Source organism: Lolium perenne, chromosome 7, assembly GCF_019359855.2.
Source record: "Lolium perenne isolate Kyuss_39 chromosome 7, Kyuss_2.0, whole genome shotgun sequence".
In the NCBI taxonomy this organism is placed as follows: domain Eukaryota; kingdom Viridiplantae; phylum Streptophyta; class Magnoliopsida; order Poales; family Poaceae; genus Lolium; species Lolium perenne.
In genome coordinates, this window is record NC_067250.2 from 106442264 (window position 1) to 106461788 (window position 19525).

At 45.7% G+C, this 19525-nt stretch overlaps 1 protein-coding gene across 1 annotated transcript; it reads left to right on the top strand.

Moving 5' to 3' along the window:
• The first annotated feature begins 18832 nt into the window (after nucleotides 1-18832).
• On the top strand, nucleotides 18833-19267 carry LOC127312685 (auxin-responsive protein SAUR36). Its single transcript, XM_051343221.2, has one exon. It carries the CDS (start codon nucleotides 18833-18835, stop codon nucleotides 19265-19267), a length of 435 nt encoding a protein of 144 aa, XP_051199181.1.
• Nucleotides 19268-19525: the final 258 nt, after the last annotated feature.

Consider the following 19525-nt stretch of genomic DNA (forward strand, 5'->3'; position numbering starts at 1 on the left):
GAAGCTGATGGCCACTGCTAAAGCTCTTAGAAGCTGGGGACAGAGAAAGCAAAGCCAGTTTAGCCTGCTTTTTCAGTTAGCAAACGAGGTGATTCTCCGCTTCGATGTTGCCAGCGAGTCGAGGAGGCTTTCCGAGGGCGAGAGGAGACTCAAGGCGTTTCTCAAAGGGAAATGCCTTGCCCTCGCCTCCCTGGAACGTACTAGGCTGAGGCAACGTGCCCGTGTCAGAGATATCCGAGAAGGCGATGCCAACTCCAAGTACTTTCACATGAAAGCTAACAGCCGCCGCCGCAAGAATCTCATCCCTCTCCTCAAATATAACGATAGAGTGGCATCTTCGGTCCCTGATAAGCTTGCTCTTGCAACAGCCTATTTCTCTGACGCCTTTGGTTCGGTTCCAATCAGAGGCAACTGGCTCAACCTGAATGAGTTGCATTTGCACTCGCTATCCGCCATTCAAGCCAGAGAACTTGACGCCCCTTTTACTAAAGAAGAAGTGAGAAAGGTCATTCTAGAGATGCCATCAGACCGCGCTCCAGGCCCAGATGGTTTCTCTGGCCTTTTCTTCAAGTTGTGCTGGGACACCATTGGTGACGATCTGCTTGCTGCCCTCGAGCATCTGCACAAGGGGCAGTTCTACAACTTCCAGCGGCTAAATTCCTCAATTTTCATTCTTCTACCAAAGAAGGAGAACCCGTTGGATATCCAAGAGTTCAGGCCGATCAGCCTGATCCATGCTTTCTCGAAGATCCTAACCAAGATCCTAGCTGCCCGTCTCGTGCCCCTACTGCCATCGATAATCTCGAAGGCACAGTGTGCGTTTGTGCAAAGCAGGAGCATACATGAGAATTTTAAATTGGTTGCAAACACGGTGAGGTTTCTCCACAGAAAAAAGAAACAAGCGGTGATGATGAAAATTGATATCTCAAAAGCTTTTGACACGCTTTCCTGGGAGTTTTTGCTGGAGGTGCTCAGACGGAGGGGTTTTGGCAGAGTTTTCTGCAACTTAATCTGCGGCATTCTTCGCTCCTCTCTCACCTCGATCATGATTAACGGGGAAAGAGGAGACCAGATCCACCTGGCAAGGGGAGTCCGCCAGGGTGACCCGCTTTCGCCCACTCTCTTCATCCTCGCAATGGACACCTTGCAAGCGGCTATACAATGGGCTGTAGACCACGGCTTGCTCAGTGACCTCGGGCTGAACATGGGAGTGCCCCGGATCTCTATCTACGCAGACGACGCTGTCCTTTTCTTCAGACCCTGTGTGACTGATTTGGAGACCATGGCGTCGATACTTGATCTCTTTGCAAGTGCATCCGGCCTAAAAGTGAACATGCAGAAGAGCCACGCAACCTGCATTCGCTGCGATGATGACACGGCGCAAGGAGTGGCTAATATCTTCAGGTGCACGAGGAAAGATTTCCCTGTCATGTACCTTGGCTTGCCCCTCTCCACTGGCTGCCTTCGCCGAGCCGATGTATGGCCACTTATCGACAAGTACTCGGGCAAGATGAAGGGATGGAAACCAAGGTTTCTGAGAATTAGTGGCCGCCTTACCTTGACCCGGTCAGTGCTCATGGCCCTCCCTCTCCATCTCCTCTCGGTATTGCCTCTACCCCAATGGGCGCTGGATATCATCAACCGTCGATGCAGAGGTGAATGGAGGCCACTGCCTCCTCCCTTGGTCCAGGGTATGCCAGCCCACAGAGAACGACGGCCTTGGCGTGCTTAATCTGAAGCTCTTCGGTACCACACTTCGTTGCCGCTGGCCCTGGCTGCGATGGGCCTCGGAACCACGTCCATGGGCGCTGATTCCGGCTGAGGACGACCTGGAAGCGTTGGCCATCTTCAGAGCTGCAACTTTCATTCGCATTGGCGATGGGACAAGGGCGTTGTTCTGGACTGACGCATGGCTCCCTGGAGGAAAATCAGTGCAGGATGTGGTCCCTATTCTGCACTCATTCGTCAAGAAATCAAACATCATTGTGGCAGCAGCACTGCAAAACAATCGTTGGGTTAGAGACATAACAGGGGGTCTCTCTTCGCCGGCGCTTGCTCAGTATTTGCAGCTCTGGGATTTATTAGAGGGCACCACCTTAACTGTCGGCCAACAAGATGAGGTGGTTTGGCGGCCCTCGCACGATGGTGCTTTCTCCGTCAACTCGGCCTACAAGTTGTTCTTCATCGCGAACATACAATTCGCTTGTGCAAAACCTATTTGGAAGTCCAAGGCCCCCATGAGATGCAAGTTATTCATGTGGTTAGTGGTGCACAAGCGCTGCCTCACAGCAGACAACCTTGCTCGCAGAGGGTGGCCACATAATACCTTCTGCCCGCTGTGCACTATTGCTAATGAAAACTGCACCCATCTCTTTTTGCACTGCCGTTTCTCCAAGCAAGTCTGGGAGCGTGTTTGGACCTGGTCCAGGGCCAACTTCCCAATTCCTGACGATACTTTTGTCAGCACCGAGGAATGGTGGCTTATGGCAAGGAAGAGGGCGCCGAAGAACATACGCCACGACTTCGACACTGTGGCAATTCTGGTACATTGGAGGATCTGGAAGGAGCGGAATTCACGCATCTTCCAGCAGGAGTGTAGCACGGCTGATCATGTGTTTGAGCTAATCATTGAGGATATTCATTCCTGGAAGGCCGCCGGCTGTATTTCTGAGTTTTAGGTCCCTGAGGTCTTTTGCTGTTGATGTAGTTTGTTGCCTCTGTCTCTCCATCTAGAGTTCTGTTGGGACCAGATAGGTCTTCTTTTGCTCGGCCATCTCGGCCGTCATTTGCCACGCTGTGGCTCTCTTGTAAAAAACTTTCTCTTCTTTCTTAATGAAGTTCGGCCTAAGGCCCTTCGAGAAAAATAACACCCTGAAACTATAAGCACAAGTTACATACTTTCATGTTTTTAAGGCGTCACCTTATGGATCTCTAGTTTTTAGACCTGGCATCATGCCAAAGTTTATACAAAAGCAAACATCCTGTTCAACAAACATCCAGAGCTTTAGGCCTTCATACCAACGTTTATACAAAAGCAAACAACAGAGATGAAAGTACATTGTAAAACAGGAACCATAACAAGTTTCTTCATCATCCTGACTCTGTCTATCGTCAGGCTGGCCACTCTTCAGGATGACCTTTAATCTTGACGGTGTGTGCAAAACAAAGCATAAGAAAGCACCACAACAACTCACACATCTGCTACGTGCGTCAATGGAAGCCACTAAGAAGCATGTTTGGTTGTTTCAGCACAAAACATGTTCAAACAATCGGCAAAAAAATTGTGCCGGTACAAAATCATATCCACAAATTTGGATATAGCAGGAAGAAGCAAGGAAATGGAAGGCACCCATTGCAAGATGGTGGGATCATGGGCCACAAGGTACAATGGCCGTATTGAATTGTCGAGCAAGTTGCTTGAACCAACCAAGACCTTCCTAACCAAATTCATGTTGGCAAAGTTATGTAGCCTATCAACATCCACCATTAACAAAGGAAGCTGCATCTTAAATCCTGGACCCTACAATGCTGCCCTCATGTCTCTCAGTTGCTGCACGGATCAGTACTCTCAGTACTACGGAGCCCATTGCCATGGAGTGAGCTTCGTCAGGTAAGGAAGGTCTCACGAAACCTCCCAAGCAACCCACTTGATGTTGGCTCTCCGATTGATGATGTCCTAAATGTCCCACCGTGTTGAGGAAAACCGAAGCTCGAGTAGTTGTCTAATAATGCTTCTGTCCAACATAGTACCAGTGCTATCGTGTATAGCAAATCGTCTAGCGAATTTGCCTCCGTAAGAGACCCCGGTGCACTAAGTGCATGTTGGCCCAGCAATATCCATTGCCTCTGTTGCAGCCAACATCACATGGCTAGATCTATAGCCTTGTTGCTTCGCCAACCAGTGTCGGAGATTTACATGGAAGTCATGGATCATCAGTTCACATCACAAGCTAATATCATCCTAAACACTGCATGGACCTGATAGCACACTAATTTTGCCAAAATATTCTTCCGAATGGGCTGACAACATTGTTTTAGCTTCTAGCTAGGGGGGAAAAAGAGCTCAAGACCAAAAAAACAACACCAAAAACATATTGTTTGGTATGGTTTAAACTTTAAAGTTCTGCTGTAAGCCTCTAAAGGGGCCTCAAGAAGAGCTTTCATCAGTCCTTAATGCTCTCCATACAGGTTGAAACATTTGAGGTCGTGTAACTATTTTTTTCGACACAGAAACCAAGCCCCAGCCTCTGCATCAAAGTGATGCATACAACGTTTATTTAAAATTTATTCAACAAGGAACTATCGAGAGCATACATCATGAAAGTCCAAACTACCACTCAACACCTAGAACCCTGACTATGGGTTAAGTAACATGCCATCAGGCCTCTGTCCTAAAAAACACAAACAACACCCCACCAACTAATTACTGGGGACATCCTTGAGTCACCCTCTGGTGAAAACAGGAGCTCACAACCGGTCTAACAGACCCTTGGAGAGCACTTTATGCCCTCGCTTCAGAATCCATCACCACCATCAAATCACTGGTCCATCTTCTGATATCCACAGAGCCCTTGTTAGGCATGTTGTCGATGCAACCATGGAAGATCTGTTGTGTGTAGCACCTGCTGAACATGCATTACTCGGCATAGCACCTGTCAGGCATGACTTGACATCTCCTCCTCCTACCTCTAACATCCAGCTCTCCACAAATGATGCTTCCAAGAGAGAAATGACACCACGGTGTTGCCATCTTCTGATCTGGAAGACCAGATCTTAGGATTTTCCCCGGAGCAGCGCGAGTGGGTCAACAGTCATTGCAGGACGATGCCTTCATTAAGGTAACGACACAGAAAACCATCTCCCATGAAGAGCCAGTGCGGTTTTCACTAGCAACTATGTATCCTCGACTCGCAGCCGGACTAGATGACAGATCCAGCAATTGAAACTAGAGCTTAGAACCCCCTTACTATAGTTGATAGTTTTTACCTTAGTATTAGTTTGCGAGTACTTTAAAGTACTCATGGCTGTGTCCCTAGCTATTCAAATGGCCAGACTATGAAGAGGAGTACCAGAACCCGGAAGAAGGACAGCAGGACGTCTACGACAACTAGGATCACTCCTGACGTCAACGATTACTGTGGAATAGATGGACTACTACTACGCTATTTCGCTTCCGCTATGTGTTATGTAATTGATCAATAGAACTTCTATTATTGTAATGAGACTGGATCATGTGATCCTTTATTTGTAAGACGATTATGTGTTGTAATAAATGATGTGTTGTGATATCAATCTATTATGTCTCGCAAAAACAATATTCCTGGGATTGCGAGGAATGGCATAATAGGCATCTGGACTTAAAAATCCGGGTGTTGACAAGTTGGTATCAGAGCCATTGTTGACCTTAGGAGACCTTAGTTAGAATGGACGTCTGAAAAATTTAGTTTCAAAACAAATGAAGTGGCTATTTATGAAAACTTATTCTCACTCTTATCCTTGAGATCTTCTTCAAAAAGAGAAAGTTATGCTTTATTCTTCTTATACTACTACATCAAATTTTGACACACTACTCACTCCTCTAACTTACTCATCATACTTCTTCACAGATGGAGTACACCTGCAAGTCCTATCAGCTTGGCCACGGAGGAAACCTCATGTTCGAGAAGGATTTGAAACAACTGGTTGATTATTTAGGATGCCTGTATCCCGAGTTCTTCGGAATACCCCTCAACAATCCATCGGGAGGACAAACTCGATGGGAAGTTACTATAGATCTGAGAAGAAAGCTTGGAGCCCCACTATGGGAACCCATCTGGTTTTCTGTAACGGAAAGCACTTGGAAGGAAGGACTAGTCAGAGCGATGCAAGAAGCAATTGCCCGTCTGTGTGGACAGAATATGAACAAGCTCCAGAATACCCGCTTCATTTACTACCCAGGACATGACCCCATGGGAAGACCAATAATCATGCCCCCGCACCCGGAGATGAACCACTATGTTGCCTACCTCGACTACCTGCTGTACAAGACCCGCAAAGAGTTGGACAACGCCCTCGCCTTTCGCCAAGCACATTACCCGTGAAGATGAAGAATCCCCCCCCCCCACTATCCCAACAACAACGGAGGACCCACGAAGACCGGAGGAAACAACAACAACAGCCACAACAACAGCAACCACCACAACAGCAACAACAACAATGGAAACAACAACAACACCAATACTGCTCCAAGGACTAGAAGCAATGCTACCCCCATCACCCCCAGAGACAAGGCAACAATCAACTGCTACGAATGTGGAGTTGTGGGTCACTACTCCAACGAGTGCCCCAAGAAGCTCGCCAAGATTGCCGCCAATACCGCAGCACCGGCTCAGCAACAGCGCCGCTTTGCAGGAAGAAGGAACCAGAACAACAACAACGGCCGCCTCTACCACATGAATGCCACTGAAGCTCAGGAAGCACCCCAGACCATGCCAAGTATGTCTTCCTGTTAATCAAAATACTCAATCTCTCTTAGGAACCTAACTTTTCTTAAAATCTCGGGACGAGATTTGTTTAAGGGGGAAGGGTTTGTAACATCCCAAAAATTTCAAAACAAAGACAATGAATTTCCCTTTTTCCAAATTTTGGAACCAACAAAAACTTTTATTAAATTAAGTTTGATACATAGTGATCTTGCTTACTTCTTGTGCTATTGCCATGATTGCTTGTTATAGTATTTTTGAAATGATCTTAAACCCTAAACCTCACCCCTCTCTTCACCACCCAAGTTAAAAATAAAATAAAAAGGAATTTAAATAAGAAAAGGACATATGTGCCTATGGCTATTTTTATAAATCTTTACCCTAGACCTTTCGACTTTGTTTAGAGGTTTGTAAAACCTTCATAAACCTTACCTAGTACTTATCAAACCAAGTCCAAGTTGAATCCAAAGAAAATAAAAAGAAACTAAAAATGCCATAGAGGCATATGAGAACAAATGCAAATTTGTGAATTTGAGGATCTTGACCCTAAGACATGTTGTGAATGGTTGGATCACACCTCTATACCATTTCAACACTCAACAACACCAATTGGGTCAAGCCAAGTCAAATTAAAAATCAAATGCAACATATGCATAGAGGCATATGTGACACATAGCCATTTTACCAAAACCTTGATCAATGCCTTAATACCTTGACCAAATGGTGTGAAACCATCTCTAAACCTAATCTAATACTAAATTGACCCTCAACCTTGCCCAAGTAAAGCAAGGGGAACAAATTACAAGAATGAGGAAATTTGACACCTCACCTCTTATGTGTTTATGGCCATTTTTGCAAATCTTTGAGCTAGACCTTTTGTAATGGTTTCAATGGTTTGGAAATGTTTCTAAACTAATAAGAATCACTTTTTAGTCAAGAAAAGTCAAATCAAATGAAGAGAAATCAAATACTGAGAAAATCCAATTTTCACTCACATACACATTTAGCCATTTTTTCAAATCTTCAACCAAGGCCACATTTGCTTGTGCCATTGTTTGTAAAACACTATATATCAATAACACACTCATTTGAATCAAAGGAACCCAATTCAAATCAAAGAAAATTGCAAATGCAACTTACATATGATAATGGTCATATGTCCACTTTATAATATCTTCACCACTTTACCCCCCTGGTTTTGACTTTTCTTCAACCAACCTTGACCAACTCTTGCCATGTCATCCAAGACCATGTCAAGGTGAACAACTTTTATTTTGACCACTAGTGCTAACTTTGACCAGGTTGACCAGAATAAATTTGACAACTGGAGACATTGAAATAGAGAGAAGATAACCCCCCATTTTGAAATCTCACAAACCTTCACCAAAATGAATACCACCACCACCATTCTATCACTTTAAATATATAAATGAGTTCCACCAAAAAGATTTCCAAATTTCAACCAAAATGTTCTTGCGGCCATTATCACAAACACTTGGCAGGCATAATTTCAGAATTGGCACACACCCTTTTACACAACAGATTTTAGCCTAAACCAAAGATGAATTGTGATCATTGTGGTCCTTGTACCTCCTCTGGGTAAAGCCATGCCTTTGCAACCACTGGTGAAGTAGAGAAATGATCACAACCTCACCATGCCGTGCTCATGCCATCACCCATGCCCAATCTCTCTGATCCTCTCCTCTCCTTTTCTTCTTGTCCTGGAGAATCCCCTGGCACTCCTGATGATCGTCGTGCACGGCCCTTGCTCAAGAGAGGCTGGCACTAGCCACACCACGCACGCCCAGACGTGCCAGAAAACGTGCCATGCACACGGTGAGCGCGCACGGGCACGTCCTGGACGCGCCAGAGCGTCGCGTGTGCCGTCGCTCTCGTCCTCCCCTGCATCCCTACTCCTGTATCAAGCACCGTCTCCACCTCCTCTAGCTGCTAGACACACTCCAGCACCTGCTACTGCCCTGTCGCCGTCGTCTGCGTCGGAGAAACGCCGCGGGTACTGTGGCATGATGAGCACGCGCCCGAGCAATCCCATCGTCCCCTGGACGCGCCAGCTACATCTAGAGCATCGCCATGCCGTCGCCACTCGAGCGCAGTACCTCGCTTGCTCCTTCGAGCGCCGGATACGCCACGCCGTCGATGACTTCTCGCAGCACCCACGCCCCCCTCATCATTCTATAAATAGAGCTCCCCCGCTCCTTCCTCCTTCACACCATCTCGATCACCTCTCTTCACCGTTTCGCCTCGACCAAACCATCCACCAAATCATCGCCGGAGCGGCTCCAATTTGAAGCCGAAGGCCGCCGGAGCCCTGAGATCACCGTCGTCAAATTAGGCCACCTCCGCTCCTCCCACGGCTACCAGTAGGTTTCTCATCATCGACAACGTCGTCTAGCCTCCGTGCCGCCCCTCGCCGGAGCTCCATCACGTCGCCGACCCCCTACCTCGCCGTCGCAGCACGGTCATCTCCCCGACGGTGACGACGACTCATAGTCGTCCGATCCACAACTAATCGCACGGCCGAGGTGAGCACATACCGATTCGGCTGAGTAGAGTCACTGACGCGTGGGACCGTTTGTCAGCAGGCCCGCGTCGTTAGTTGGGATGGCCCCTTTGCTGTTTAAACATTTCGGCCCAATTGCTTTCCCGCCTAGCCCATCTAGTTTAATTCAAATAAATTGATTCAGCAAATAATTCAATACTGGTCTGTGCTACAAATTGAATAGTTTCAAATCTACAAACCCAAATGGAGTAAATCAAATTCTTCCAGAGAGCTTATGAAATTATCTAACTCATCCCACTGGATCCAACCCCATAGCTTGTGTAGATTTTGAATAGCAAAAATAACAAAACAGAGACTTTTCAGTATTCAAATAAATCTTAAAAATCAACCAATTTGAATTTTGAAGTGAATCCAATTGCTATAATTCACATTTCACCAACTCTAATTTACTATGTAAAAATATGATATAGGTTCTGTACATGATCATGGGCTAGAAGCAAAATATTGGCTATGTAGTCAATACTAGTCCATTTAAACTATTTCAAATTCTAGGAATTTAAATCTATGAGGTGTAGCACCTCATTTAAATAATTTTCTTAAGTATTATGAAGTAATGTGATGACCTCTACTGCTTAGGCTCATACTTGCTCACTTGGGGAATTTAAATCAAAATAGTATTTAATTTGCAATGGTTATTTAAATCACATGAGATGATGAATCTCATTTAAATCATTTTTCTCAAATAATAAGTGTGAAGTGTTGACCTTGGTCAACATGGGATCATCCCTGGTTATTTGAGAAGATTAAATCTTAAGAAGATTCAATGAGAGGAAATTATTTCTCCAAAGCACTAAATAGAAACCCTAATTCTAATTTCAATAAGAGGAAAGTATTTTCTTAGTATTAAATAAGGAAACCCTAGCATAATGTGTGAATAAAGGTTAAGTAGTGATGCTAGATCATTTATATGAGCCAATAAGGCTAATTAAGACTACTTAAGTGTTGTTTGGTGATTGTATCCTCGTATTCGTTTATAGACGCTAGTACCGGAGGCTATCAAGAGGAAGAGGTCTTCTACCAAGAGGAAGAGCCAGAAAACTTTGATCACCTCACCAATCAAGGAAAGCTAGACTAATGCAAGCTATTTTGTTTGCAAGCTATTACCAATGCAAGATAGATTTGTGCAAAGCTCTACAAGAGCAAGGCACTATTACTTTTTACTTTATGATCCTATCCCAAGTTTTTACTTTACAAGCTTTATTGGATTTTATTTATCAAAGTTACTTTTTGATTTATGATTCACTTGGTTTAGTTATGGAGTAGTACAAGAGCATCACACTTAGCCTAGAAGCAAGGCAAACTACTTAGCACCCCTCATGACTAGTTGCTAGTGCTCAATATTAAAAGTGACTACTCTAGTTGGGAACTTGTGAATTGAAATGACTTTGAAAACCTTGGAATGAGGAGTCATTCTATTGAGATTTTGAAGGTGAACATGACTTGTGAATGAATTGGTGAATTTTACCAAAACTGATGGTTGGGTTCGGATGCGATACCATTCCAATTTTACAAGTACCCCCACAATACCTGAATCTGGGTAAGGCTTAGCTGGAAATTTATGTGTCTTAGTATGGGTTCCCTCTAAAACAAGCGTCATCGGGGTTATGCCGGAGGCTGCTTCTACAACAAAAGGAATGATGTGAAATGACGTGAAATGAGGTGAATGTCCGGTCCAAGCCCTGTGCAGTTCCCAGGCTGACTGTCTGTCTTCACTGGGAGGCCAAGCTCATGGGGAGAGGTGCCTATACTAGGGTATGTAAATGAAAGGTTAAGATTGGTAGTTCGCGTACTGCGTACGATAAATCAGGGCCAGTTACCCCTGACGAACTATTGCAATTGTTGTGGCACAAGTGTACAACCTCTGCAGAGTTTAACCTATTCGAATAGCCGCGTCCGCGGTCATGGACAGTTGGGGAGGCCATACTGTTCCGTCATCAGAACTTTTCTAAAAATATGAATAGTGAATGGTGATTTGAATTGAAAGGTGACTTTGACTTTGAATCACAACTAAGTTGTGGGAATGACACTAATGTTCCCACTTGAGTGAGTTAGTCAAATGAAGAGGTTTTGGTTTATTAAAGTGCTTATAAAATAAAACTGGCTTTATGCAAATGAAACTAGAGCTTAGAACCCCCTTACTATAGTTGATAGTTTTTACCTTAGTATTAGTTTGCGAGTACTTTAAAGTACTCATGGCTGTGTCCCTGGCTATTCAAATGGCTAGACTATGAAGAGGAGTACCAGAACCCAGAAGAAGGATAGCAGGACGTCTACGACAACTAGGATCACTCATGACGTCAACAGTTGCCTGTGGAATAGATGGACTACTACTACGCTATTTCGCTTCCGCTATGTGTTATGTAATTGATCAATAGAACTTCTATTATTGTAATGAGACTGGATCATGTGATCCTTTATTTGTAAGATGATTATGTGTTGTAATAAATGATGTGTTGTGATATCAATCTATTATGTCTCGCAAAAACAATATTCCTGGGATTGCGAGGAATGGCATAATAGGCATCTGGACTTAAAAATCCGGGTGTTGACACCAACCCGCTAGGGCACCCTGGCCACCGCCGCGCGCATCACAGTCATCGGTGGCCGTAGCAGACGCCGCCTCTACGAACCGAAGGACGGTCAAGGAGATCCACCGCCACCACTACGCCACGTGCTTTGCCCGCGACGCCACCGGTGACGACGACGGAGGAATGGGTGCTCACGAGAGGGGTCGGAGGAAGGGGCGCGGGACACCCCGGTGTGGCCCAGCGCCACCACATGGGGGGTGTGGGCGGGTTAGGTCACCGGGGTGACGGCTGAGATGCTGTGTTTTATATATATTCACAAAGGCCGCCTCCCAAGGTCGTGTAACTAATCAGCCTTACTCACCTTAGGTAAAATTAAGTAGTGTGGCACGTTTGAAATTGATCACTGTTGTAAGTCACAAGGTCTTGGGTAATGAATAGAGTTGGATGGCATACTCAGTTATGAAAAAATGCATTCCTATGGAACTTGCCTGGATAAAGAAATGAAGTGGCAGATATGAAGTTGTTGCGATTACTATCTTCGTAGACTAAATAAACGTGTAACGGTATTACGCCAACTAGAACACTGCAAGTTTAGCATATATTTGAACATAGTAAAATATATAAAACAAGGTAATTTATTGCATCATGATGATACTGTTGCGGATATGTTAAATAGGCGTAACTATGATATAATCTAATACCGTCAAATCCGGGTGACCCACAGATGGTGGTTGAACCTATGGCCTAACCGGGCGGTCAAGTTGTTGATTGGCCATGGTGGAGAGTCCATCCCAGGAGAAGCTAGCCGGATCCGGACCAACATAGGTTAGCTGGATCTGGGACATGCACGGCAAGTAGTTCACGTAGGATAGTCTTGTAGTGTCCGGTAGGACTTCTCCATGTAAACCCTATAGCCTGGCGACTTTATAAACTGAATTCAGGCATAACCAATCCTCTGGTTGTATCCTCGCACTTGTTGTCCTAGCGAATTATAGCAACACGTTGGGTCTCACCGCCGTTGTGAGATATGTAGCTGGGTAACTTGTAGCTGGGTAACTCCAGTCTCACCGTCCCGGTAACTCCCTGAGTTTCACCCACCTCTCTCTCTCCACGTTGTGAGGTGTCCTCTATGGCGTACTAGTCGATCACATAATAGCAGATAGTGAATCATCTTGAGTCAATCATATAGCACTTGCAAACCAAGTGGCAAAAGAAAATCAACAAATTCAATGGAAATAACTTTTGTAAAATTCTCAAAATCATAAGGTGGGATAATGGTAATACCTCATATTTCAACATTTTCCTTGAGCAGCGCACTATAAAATCAAACGGGCAAACAAAAGCTGCATGATAATGCACGAAAGGGGCAGCAAGTTAGTAAATATGTTTATTATCTCCAATATGCTGCTTCAATCAAAATTCTCAGTAAACTACAGCACTGGTCCTATATCTTGTACGGCTGCATCAAAGCTCAACCACTCTGGTGCTCAGTTAGGTACCAAGGCAGCAAAGATGGCTCCACCATGAACGAAACAGTAACCTAGTGCATTTAGACTTGCAATGTTCAATCACAGATAGGAACATCAAGGAAGTTTATGGCCTTGTCCCCTAACGATTTGCTACTCCTCCTACTACATCTGCGCCCTATAAGGCCTCAGAAGATGTTGAGAGGGCACTCCTCAGCTCCTTAGTGATGATTTGCCACCACCCAAGCAGAATGATGCAACTACCCAGCAGGCTTAACCAGCAAATTGCTGTGCACAGCTCCTGAAAAGTGAAGATCTGCAGCTTTTTTTTCTTTTTTTTCACCTTCCATCTTTTTTTCCCGGACGTACTTTTGGAGCACAGTTATGTGTGACATTTTTCCAATTGTCCCGTGGATGCAGATGGATGCATGTAAGAATAATCACATTGTGATTTGAAAAGGAAGAATCAAGCTTACCCCATTGAAACAATTTCTACTACTCTTTTTTTTCCTCAAAAGCATCACAATGCAAGTCATTCTTTATTACATGAAAATGCAGAGAGGTGCAAAGGTACACAACCAAAAGCAAACCAGAAAAAAAAAAACAAAAGCGCAATCCAAAACACCATGTGATAAATATAGCCAAGGGAGAAAAGCAAAAAAGAAAAGGATCTACTATGCACTATATGTAAGTACTGTATCAGATTCTACCAAATTACTTATATGTATGCACTATGCAGTTTGCACTGTGTCAAGAGATGCCATCAGAAAAGTCAGATTTCAGTACCAAATGATGTATGAAATTGTCGAGCAAGTTGCTTGAACTAAGAAAGACCTCGTTAACAGATTAATGTTGGTACAAATATGTAACCAACCAGCAAACACAGTTCTTTATATACACAACAAAAGATGCTGCTTCTATGTTCGTCAAAAAGATACTGCTTCTGTAAGCCTCCTATGAATTCAGGAGCATACATGCTGCAGTCATGTCTCCTAGAGACTGCACAATATTCAGTACTTATATTTGCTAGTACCACTGAGAAGCACATGAAGTGAGCTTCATAAGTTAACAAAAAAAAAAAAACTAGCTTCATCAGCCATGGAAGCCCCTGCGAAACATCTTAAGTGACCTAATTCTGCAGCACGTATCCAATCATCTAACCACCAAGTCACAGCTAGGGTCTCAGAAGGACCATAAGTGCATGCACCAACTGCGTGTTGGCCCAGTAATATCCACTTTAAATCATATTGCCTCCATTGTAGCGAACACTGCATGTTCAGACTCATGGCCTTGTTGCTCACCAACTAGTGTCATTCATGAGTAGGCAGAACTCATGGACCATTTTTTCACCCACCGGATATGCATTAGATTCAAAGCCCTACAAATAAATCTCACACTCTAGATATAAAACAGCATTCCAAATACCAAAATCCTAGACCTGATAATACAATGTGTTTATCCTGAAACAGACAATGAATTCATTCCCTCCTAAACCATAACAAGAACGCACATATTTAGCTTCACAACAAGAACAAATGATTAAGCACAACAATTACACATTACTTGTGACGGTTTAAGCTTACATTACCTTTACACCTTCTAAATAGTAAAAAGGCCTAAGACACAGCTCCCATTTGTCGTAATGGTTCAGACCTGTATAGCAATATAGGATCTGAAGCCATGTAACCAATAAACCTTATTGCACTACAATAGTACTAGCTACTTATCCTTTATAATATATGAGTTCTGAATCTAACTAGTGCAATGCATTCAAATTGATCAATACTGGAAGTGGCAGGGCCATGAGTATGGTAATAGACATAGGATTGGGCTACATGCTTACAGATTTACTGGAATGTTTGACATAATCCAGCGGAATTAAATACCCTAGATATCAGGGTCGCTGACTGGTGCTAGAAAATACGAAACCTAATAAGCTAGTATTACTGTTAGGCCAACCCCGCAAGGTTCCTGACTTCCAGTACATCCAAGCATATAGTAGAATCTAAGCAAAATGTTAGTTCTTGTATCAGATGAAGGCTGGATGACAAGTTTAAATATGAACACAGAACCTCTAGTTTGCTCAGATTCTATTATTATATGCTCAACTTTGTAGAAGATGTGATGATAGTTAAATCATCTCGAGTTAATTACATGGCACTTGCAGCGAAAGGAAGACTAGGAAAATCGGTAAATGCAATAGAGTAGAGTAACTTCTCTAGATTTTTTCAAATCATAAGGTGGCAGAATGATGTGCTGTATCTCATCTTTGTTACGGAATATACTTGTTGTATTACCAGGGGGCCAAAGGCCACAATATATAGTACATGTACAGGTGCACATATGCAGAAAGCCCCCTAACATATGGGGAACCTACAATATACAGATATATACATCTAACACACCCCCCCCCCCCCCCGCGCAAACTCATGGTGGATCCACAACACTGAGTTTGGAGAGTAAGAAATCATGCTGCGCTCGAGTCTGTGCCTTCGTAAAGAAATCCGCTAACTGCAAATCTGAAGGCACATAATGAACCGCAACAACATCATCCTGAAAAGCATCAACACCGATATGCTTGGTCAGCTCATGCTTGACCGGATCACGTGCAATACTGATAGCACTTGTACTGTCAGACAAAAGTGGAGTGGGTGTCGTAACAGAGACCCCAAAATCTGCAAGCAACCACCGTAACCAAGTCACCTCAGCAATCAACAAAGCCATAGCCCGCAACTCAGCCTCAACACTCGATCTCTCCTCTGCTCCGCGCGTGGCCGCCCCGATCTCCCCTGTGCGTGGCCGATCTCCTCCGGCCCCGCTCCCCCGCGCGTGGCCGATCTCCTGACCGAAGTCGATCTCCGACGCGCGCCGTCCCCGAAGTCCCCCGAAGTTGATCTCCAGGCGCCCGAATTCCTGGCGCTGTCTCCTGGCGCCCGTCCCTGCACTGCAGATTCCCGCCGAGTCCTCCTGGCGCCCCTCCCTGCCACGCCTGATCTCGCGTCGAGTCCTCCTGGCCGATTCCCGTCGAGTCCTCCTGGCCGATTCCCGCCGAGTCCTCCTGGCCGATTCCCATCGATCGGCGCCCGTCCCTGCCCCTGCCGATTCCCGCCGAGTCCTCCTGGCGTCCCTCCCTGCCACGCCTGATCTCGTGCGGTCGTTGTTCTCTCTGGCTGTGCGGTTGTCGTTCTCTTTGGCTGCCGATTTTCCGATTTTCCCAGGCTACCGATCTCCTAGTTGGTTGACTTCCATCTGAAAAAAAAGCAAAAAAAAAAGAGCAAAAAAAAAATCGAAAAAAAAGCTATGTCTTCCTCGGGCTATGTTGCGATCCCTCGCTGCCCGGTGATCTTTGATGGCGCGAATTACCCTGATTTCGCTGCCTTCATGCGCGTCCACATGCGCGGTCTTCGCCTTTGGGGTGTTCTTTCTGGCGAGGTCTCCTGTCCGCCGCGCCCCGTTGCTCCTACGGTGCCTGTTGCACCGCCACCTGTTGCCCTTGCCCCTGATGCTACTCAGGCGGATAAGGATGCAGCCAAGAGTGCTGATGACACTGCTCTGGCTAATTATGACCGGAAGGTCAAGGACCACTCTACTGCCGTTGCGACTTACCGGCTGGATCTGACCGAGTACACTCAGTGGATAGATGAGGATGCTCGTGCTGCTGCTGTTCTCACCTCCAGTGTTCTGCCTCAGTATCTTTCTTGAGTTGTTGGGTCTTCCCACCGCTGCTGCTCAGTGGGCTTTTCTTCGTCAGCGCTATCAGCCGTCTGGGGATGCTCTCTACCTGTCTGTGGTCCGGCAGGAGCATGCCCCTCAGCAGGGTGATTCTACTATTGATGAGTTGTACACTCAGAGTGCTGCTATTTGGCGTCAGCTTGATTCTCTCCGTACAGCTGTGTGTGCCACCTGTCCCTGCTGTCTAACTGTGCGCGCGGATCTGGAGTTTCAGCGCGTTTTTGAGTTCTTGTCGCGGCTCCGTAAGGAGTTTGAGCCGCGCCGGGCCCAGCTGCTTGCCCGTGGTCGTGTTCCGCTCTCTGAGGTACTTGCTGAGCTTCGTGCTGAGGAGACTCGTCTTCGTGGTGCTGGTCTTCTTGAGGTTCCCTCTGTTCTTGCTGCTCATGGCCCTCCTGTGCCGTCTGCTCGTGGACCTCCTATGCCGCCGGCTTCGTTGCGGCCTCCGGCACAGCCGATACTTCCTACTCCTCCATTCCAGGGTCAGCGTCAGCCCCAGCAGCCTCGTGGTTCGATGTCACCTCCTTGCACCTACTGTGGCAGGCCTGGCCACACTATCTCTAATTGCTGGCAGAGGGATCCCAGCTTACGCCCGCCGCATCTTACTCGTCGTCAGGCTGGTTCTTCAGGATCTTCTGCTGTTGCGCTATCCGATCGGGACATTATCCGTGGTCTTCGTGGTGCGCTCGCTGGTACAGGGCTCTTCCTCGACGAATGCTTGTTGGTTACGTGCACGGCTCTTCTGGCACCGTGCGACCACCACCTTCCACACAGTCAGGTTTGTCATCCCCGTGGTATCTGGATTCTGGAGCTTCTTTTCATATGACCTCTGCGTCTTCTATTCTTTCTGCTCTTCGCTCTCTTGTTTCGCCTGTTCGTGTTATCACGGCTGATGGTACCTCTCTCCCTGTTTCCAGTCGAGTCACCCTTTCTACTCCCTCTTTCTCTGTTCCTGATGTTTCTCATGTTCCTAGTCTTAAGATGAACCTGTTTTCCGCTAGTCAGCTTACTGATTCTGGTTGTCGCGTCATTCTTGACGCTGATTCTTGTGCTGTTCAGGACCTCCGTACACAGGCCCTGGTTGGAGCTGGCCCTCGCAGCCTTGAGTCCCCGGGGCTCTGGGAGTTAGACTGGCTTCGCGTTCCTTCGCCGCCACTTCATCTCGCTAGTTCTCCTGCGGTTGCTTTGCTTCACATCGGATCTTTTCAGCAGTGGCATCATCGGCTGGGTCACCTCTGTGGCTCCCGTTTATCGTCATTAGTTCGTCGTGGTCTTCTGGGGTCTGTCTCAGGAGATGTGTCTTTGCATTCGTGTCAGGGTTGTAGGCTAGGCAAACAGATTCAGCTTCCCTATCCTACTAGTGCGTCTGTATCTCAGCGACCTTTTGATTTAGTTCATTCAGATGTTTGGGGTCCGACTCCCTTTCCTTCGAGATCGAGTCGGGGAGAAGCCGGCAGTGGGACGGCCGGGAACAAGTCTTCGGAAGGATCAATTTTGCTCTGATACCATGTTAGGGAATATACTTGGTTGTATTACCAGGGGGCCAAAGGCCACAATATATAGTACATGTACAGGTGCACATATGCAGAAAGCCCCCTAACATATGGGGAACCTACAATATACAGATATATACATCTAACAATCTTAAGATATCCGGGTTGAACATGAGTAACACAAAACTAATCAGGCACGCAAAAACTGCATAATAACATTATTAGTATATAAAGGGCCAATAGTTTAGTAGATATATTTATTATCTCAGATCTAGCAGATTAAAGGGCTGGACCCAGCATTCCGTGTGCCCGTGTTAAAGACCGACCAACTGTGGTGACCAATTATGTATGTAGCCAGCAAAGATAACAACATCACACCAAGGGAATTAATGGCCGTGTCCAACGAACACTTGGTATCTGTGATAGTTTTGGAAGATGCAGACCATAACATCACACACGCTCCCTATAAATACATGATCATGGCACAAACCATCGCCACACACAATCTAACATTTGTCTCTGATCATTTCCTCAGAGTCAAACTCCCTTTCCTTCAAAATCAAAACAAGCAACCATGATGAGCTCCAAGAAACTAGCTCAACTTTCCAAGAAGTGGCAGGGAATCGGTACAATCGGCCGAAGATGGGCCACGGCAACTGACAAGGGTGTCCACCCATCCTGCAGCTCAGTTGCAGGCAAGGGCCACTTCGTTGTCTACTCCTCCAATGGGAGGCGTTTCGAGATCCCCCTAGCGTGCCTCCACACGACGGTCTTCGAAGAGCTTCTGAGGATGTCTCAGGAAGAGTTTGGGTTCACAAGTGATGGGAGGATCATACTGCCTTGTGATACAGCAATGATAGAGTATGTGCTGTGTTTGCTTAGGAGAGAGGCCTCCGAAGATGTTGAGAGAGCACTCCTCAGTTCCATCACAATGACTTGCCGCCACCCAAGCAGAATGGTGCAAGCACCCACTGAACTTAACCAGCAATTTTCTATGTGGAGCACCTGAAGAGTGAACATCTCCGGCTTATTCTTTCTGTTTTTATGTCCATCTTTTTTCCCAATTGTACTTTTGGAGCACAGTTTTTGTGCAACATTTTTCCAAGGGAACATTATTGTGGATGTACAGATGGGTGCATGTAAAAATAATCACATTGTGATTAGAAAAAGAAAGAATCAAGTTTACCTATTGAAGAAAGATGTGCTACTACCACTACTATTTTAGACTACCAATGTACATAGGTATGCAGTTTGCACGAGATACCAC

Excerpts from the sequence above, each read along its gene's own strand:
- LOC127312685 (XM_051343221.2), top strand. The coding sequence starts at position 18,833 with ATGATGAGCTCCAAGAAACTAGCTCAACTTTCCAAGAAGTGGCAGGGA.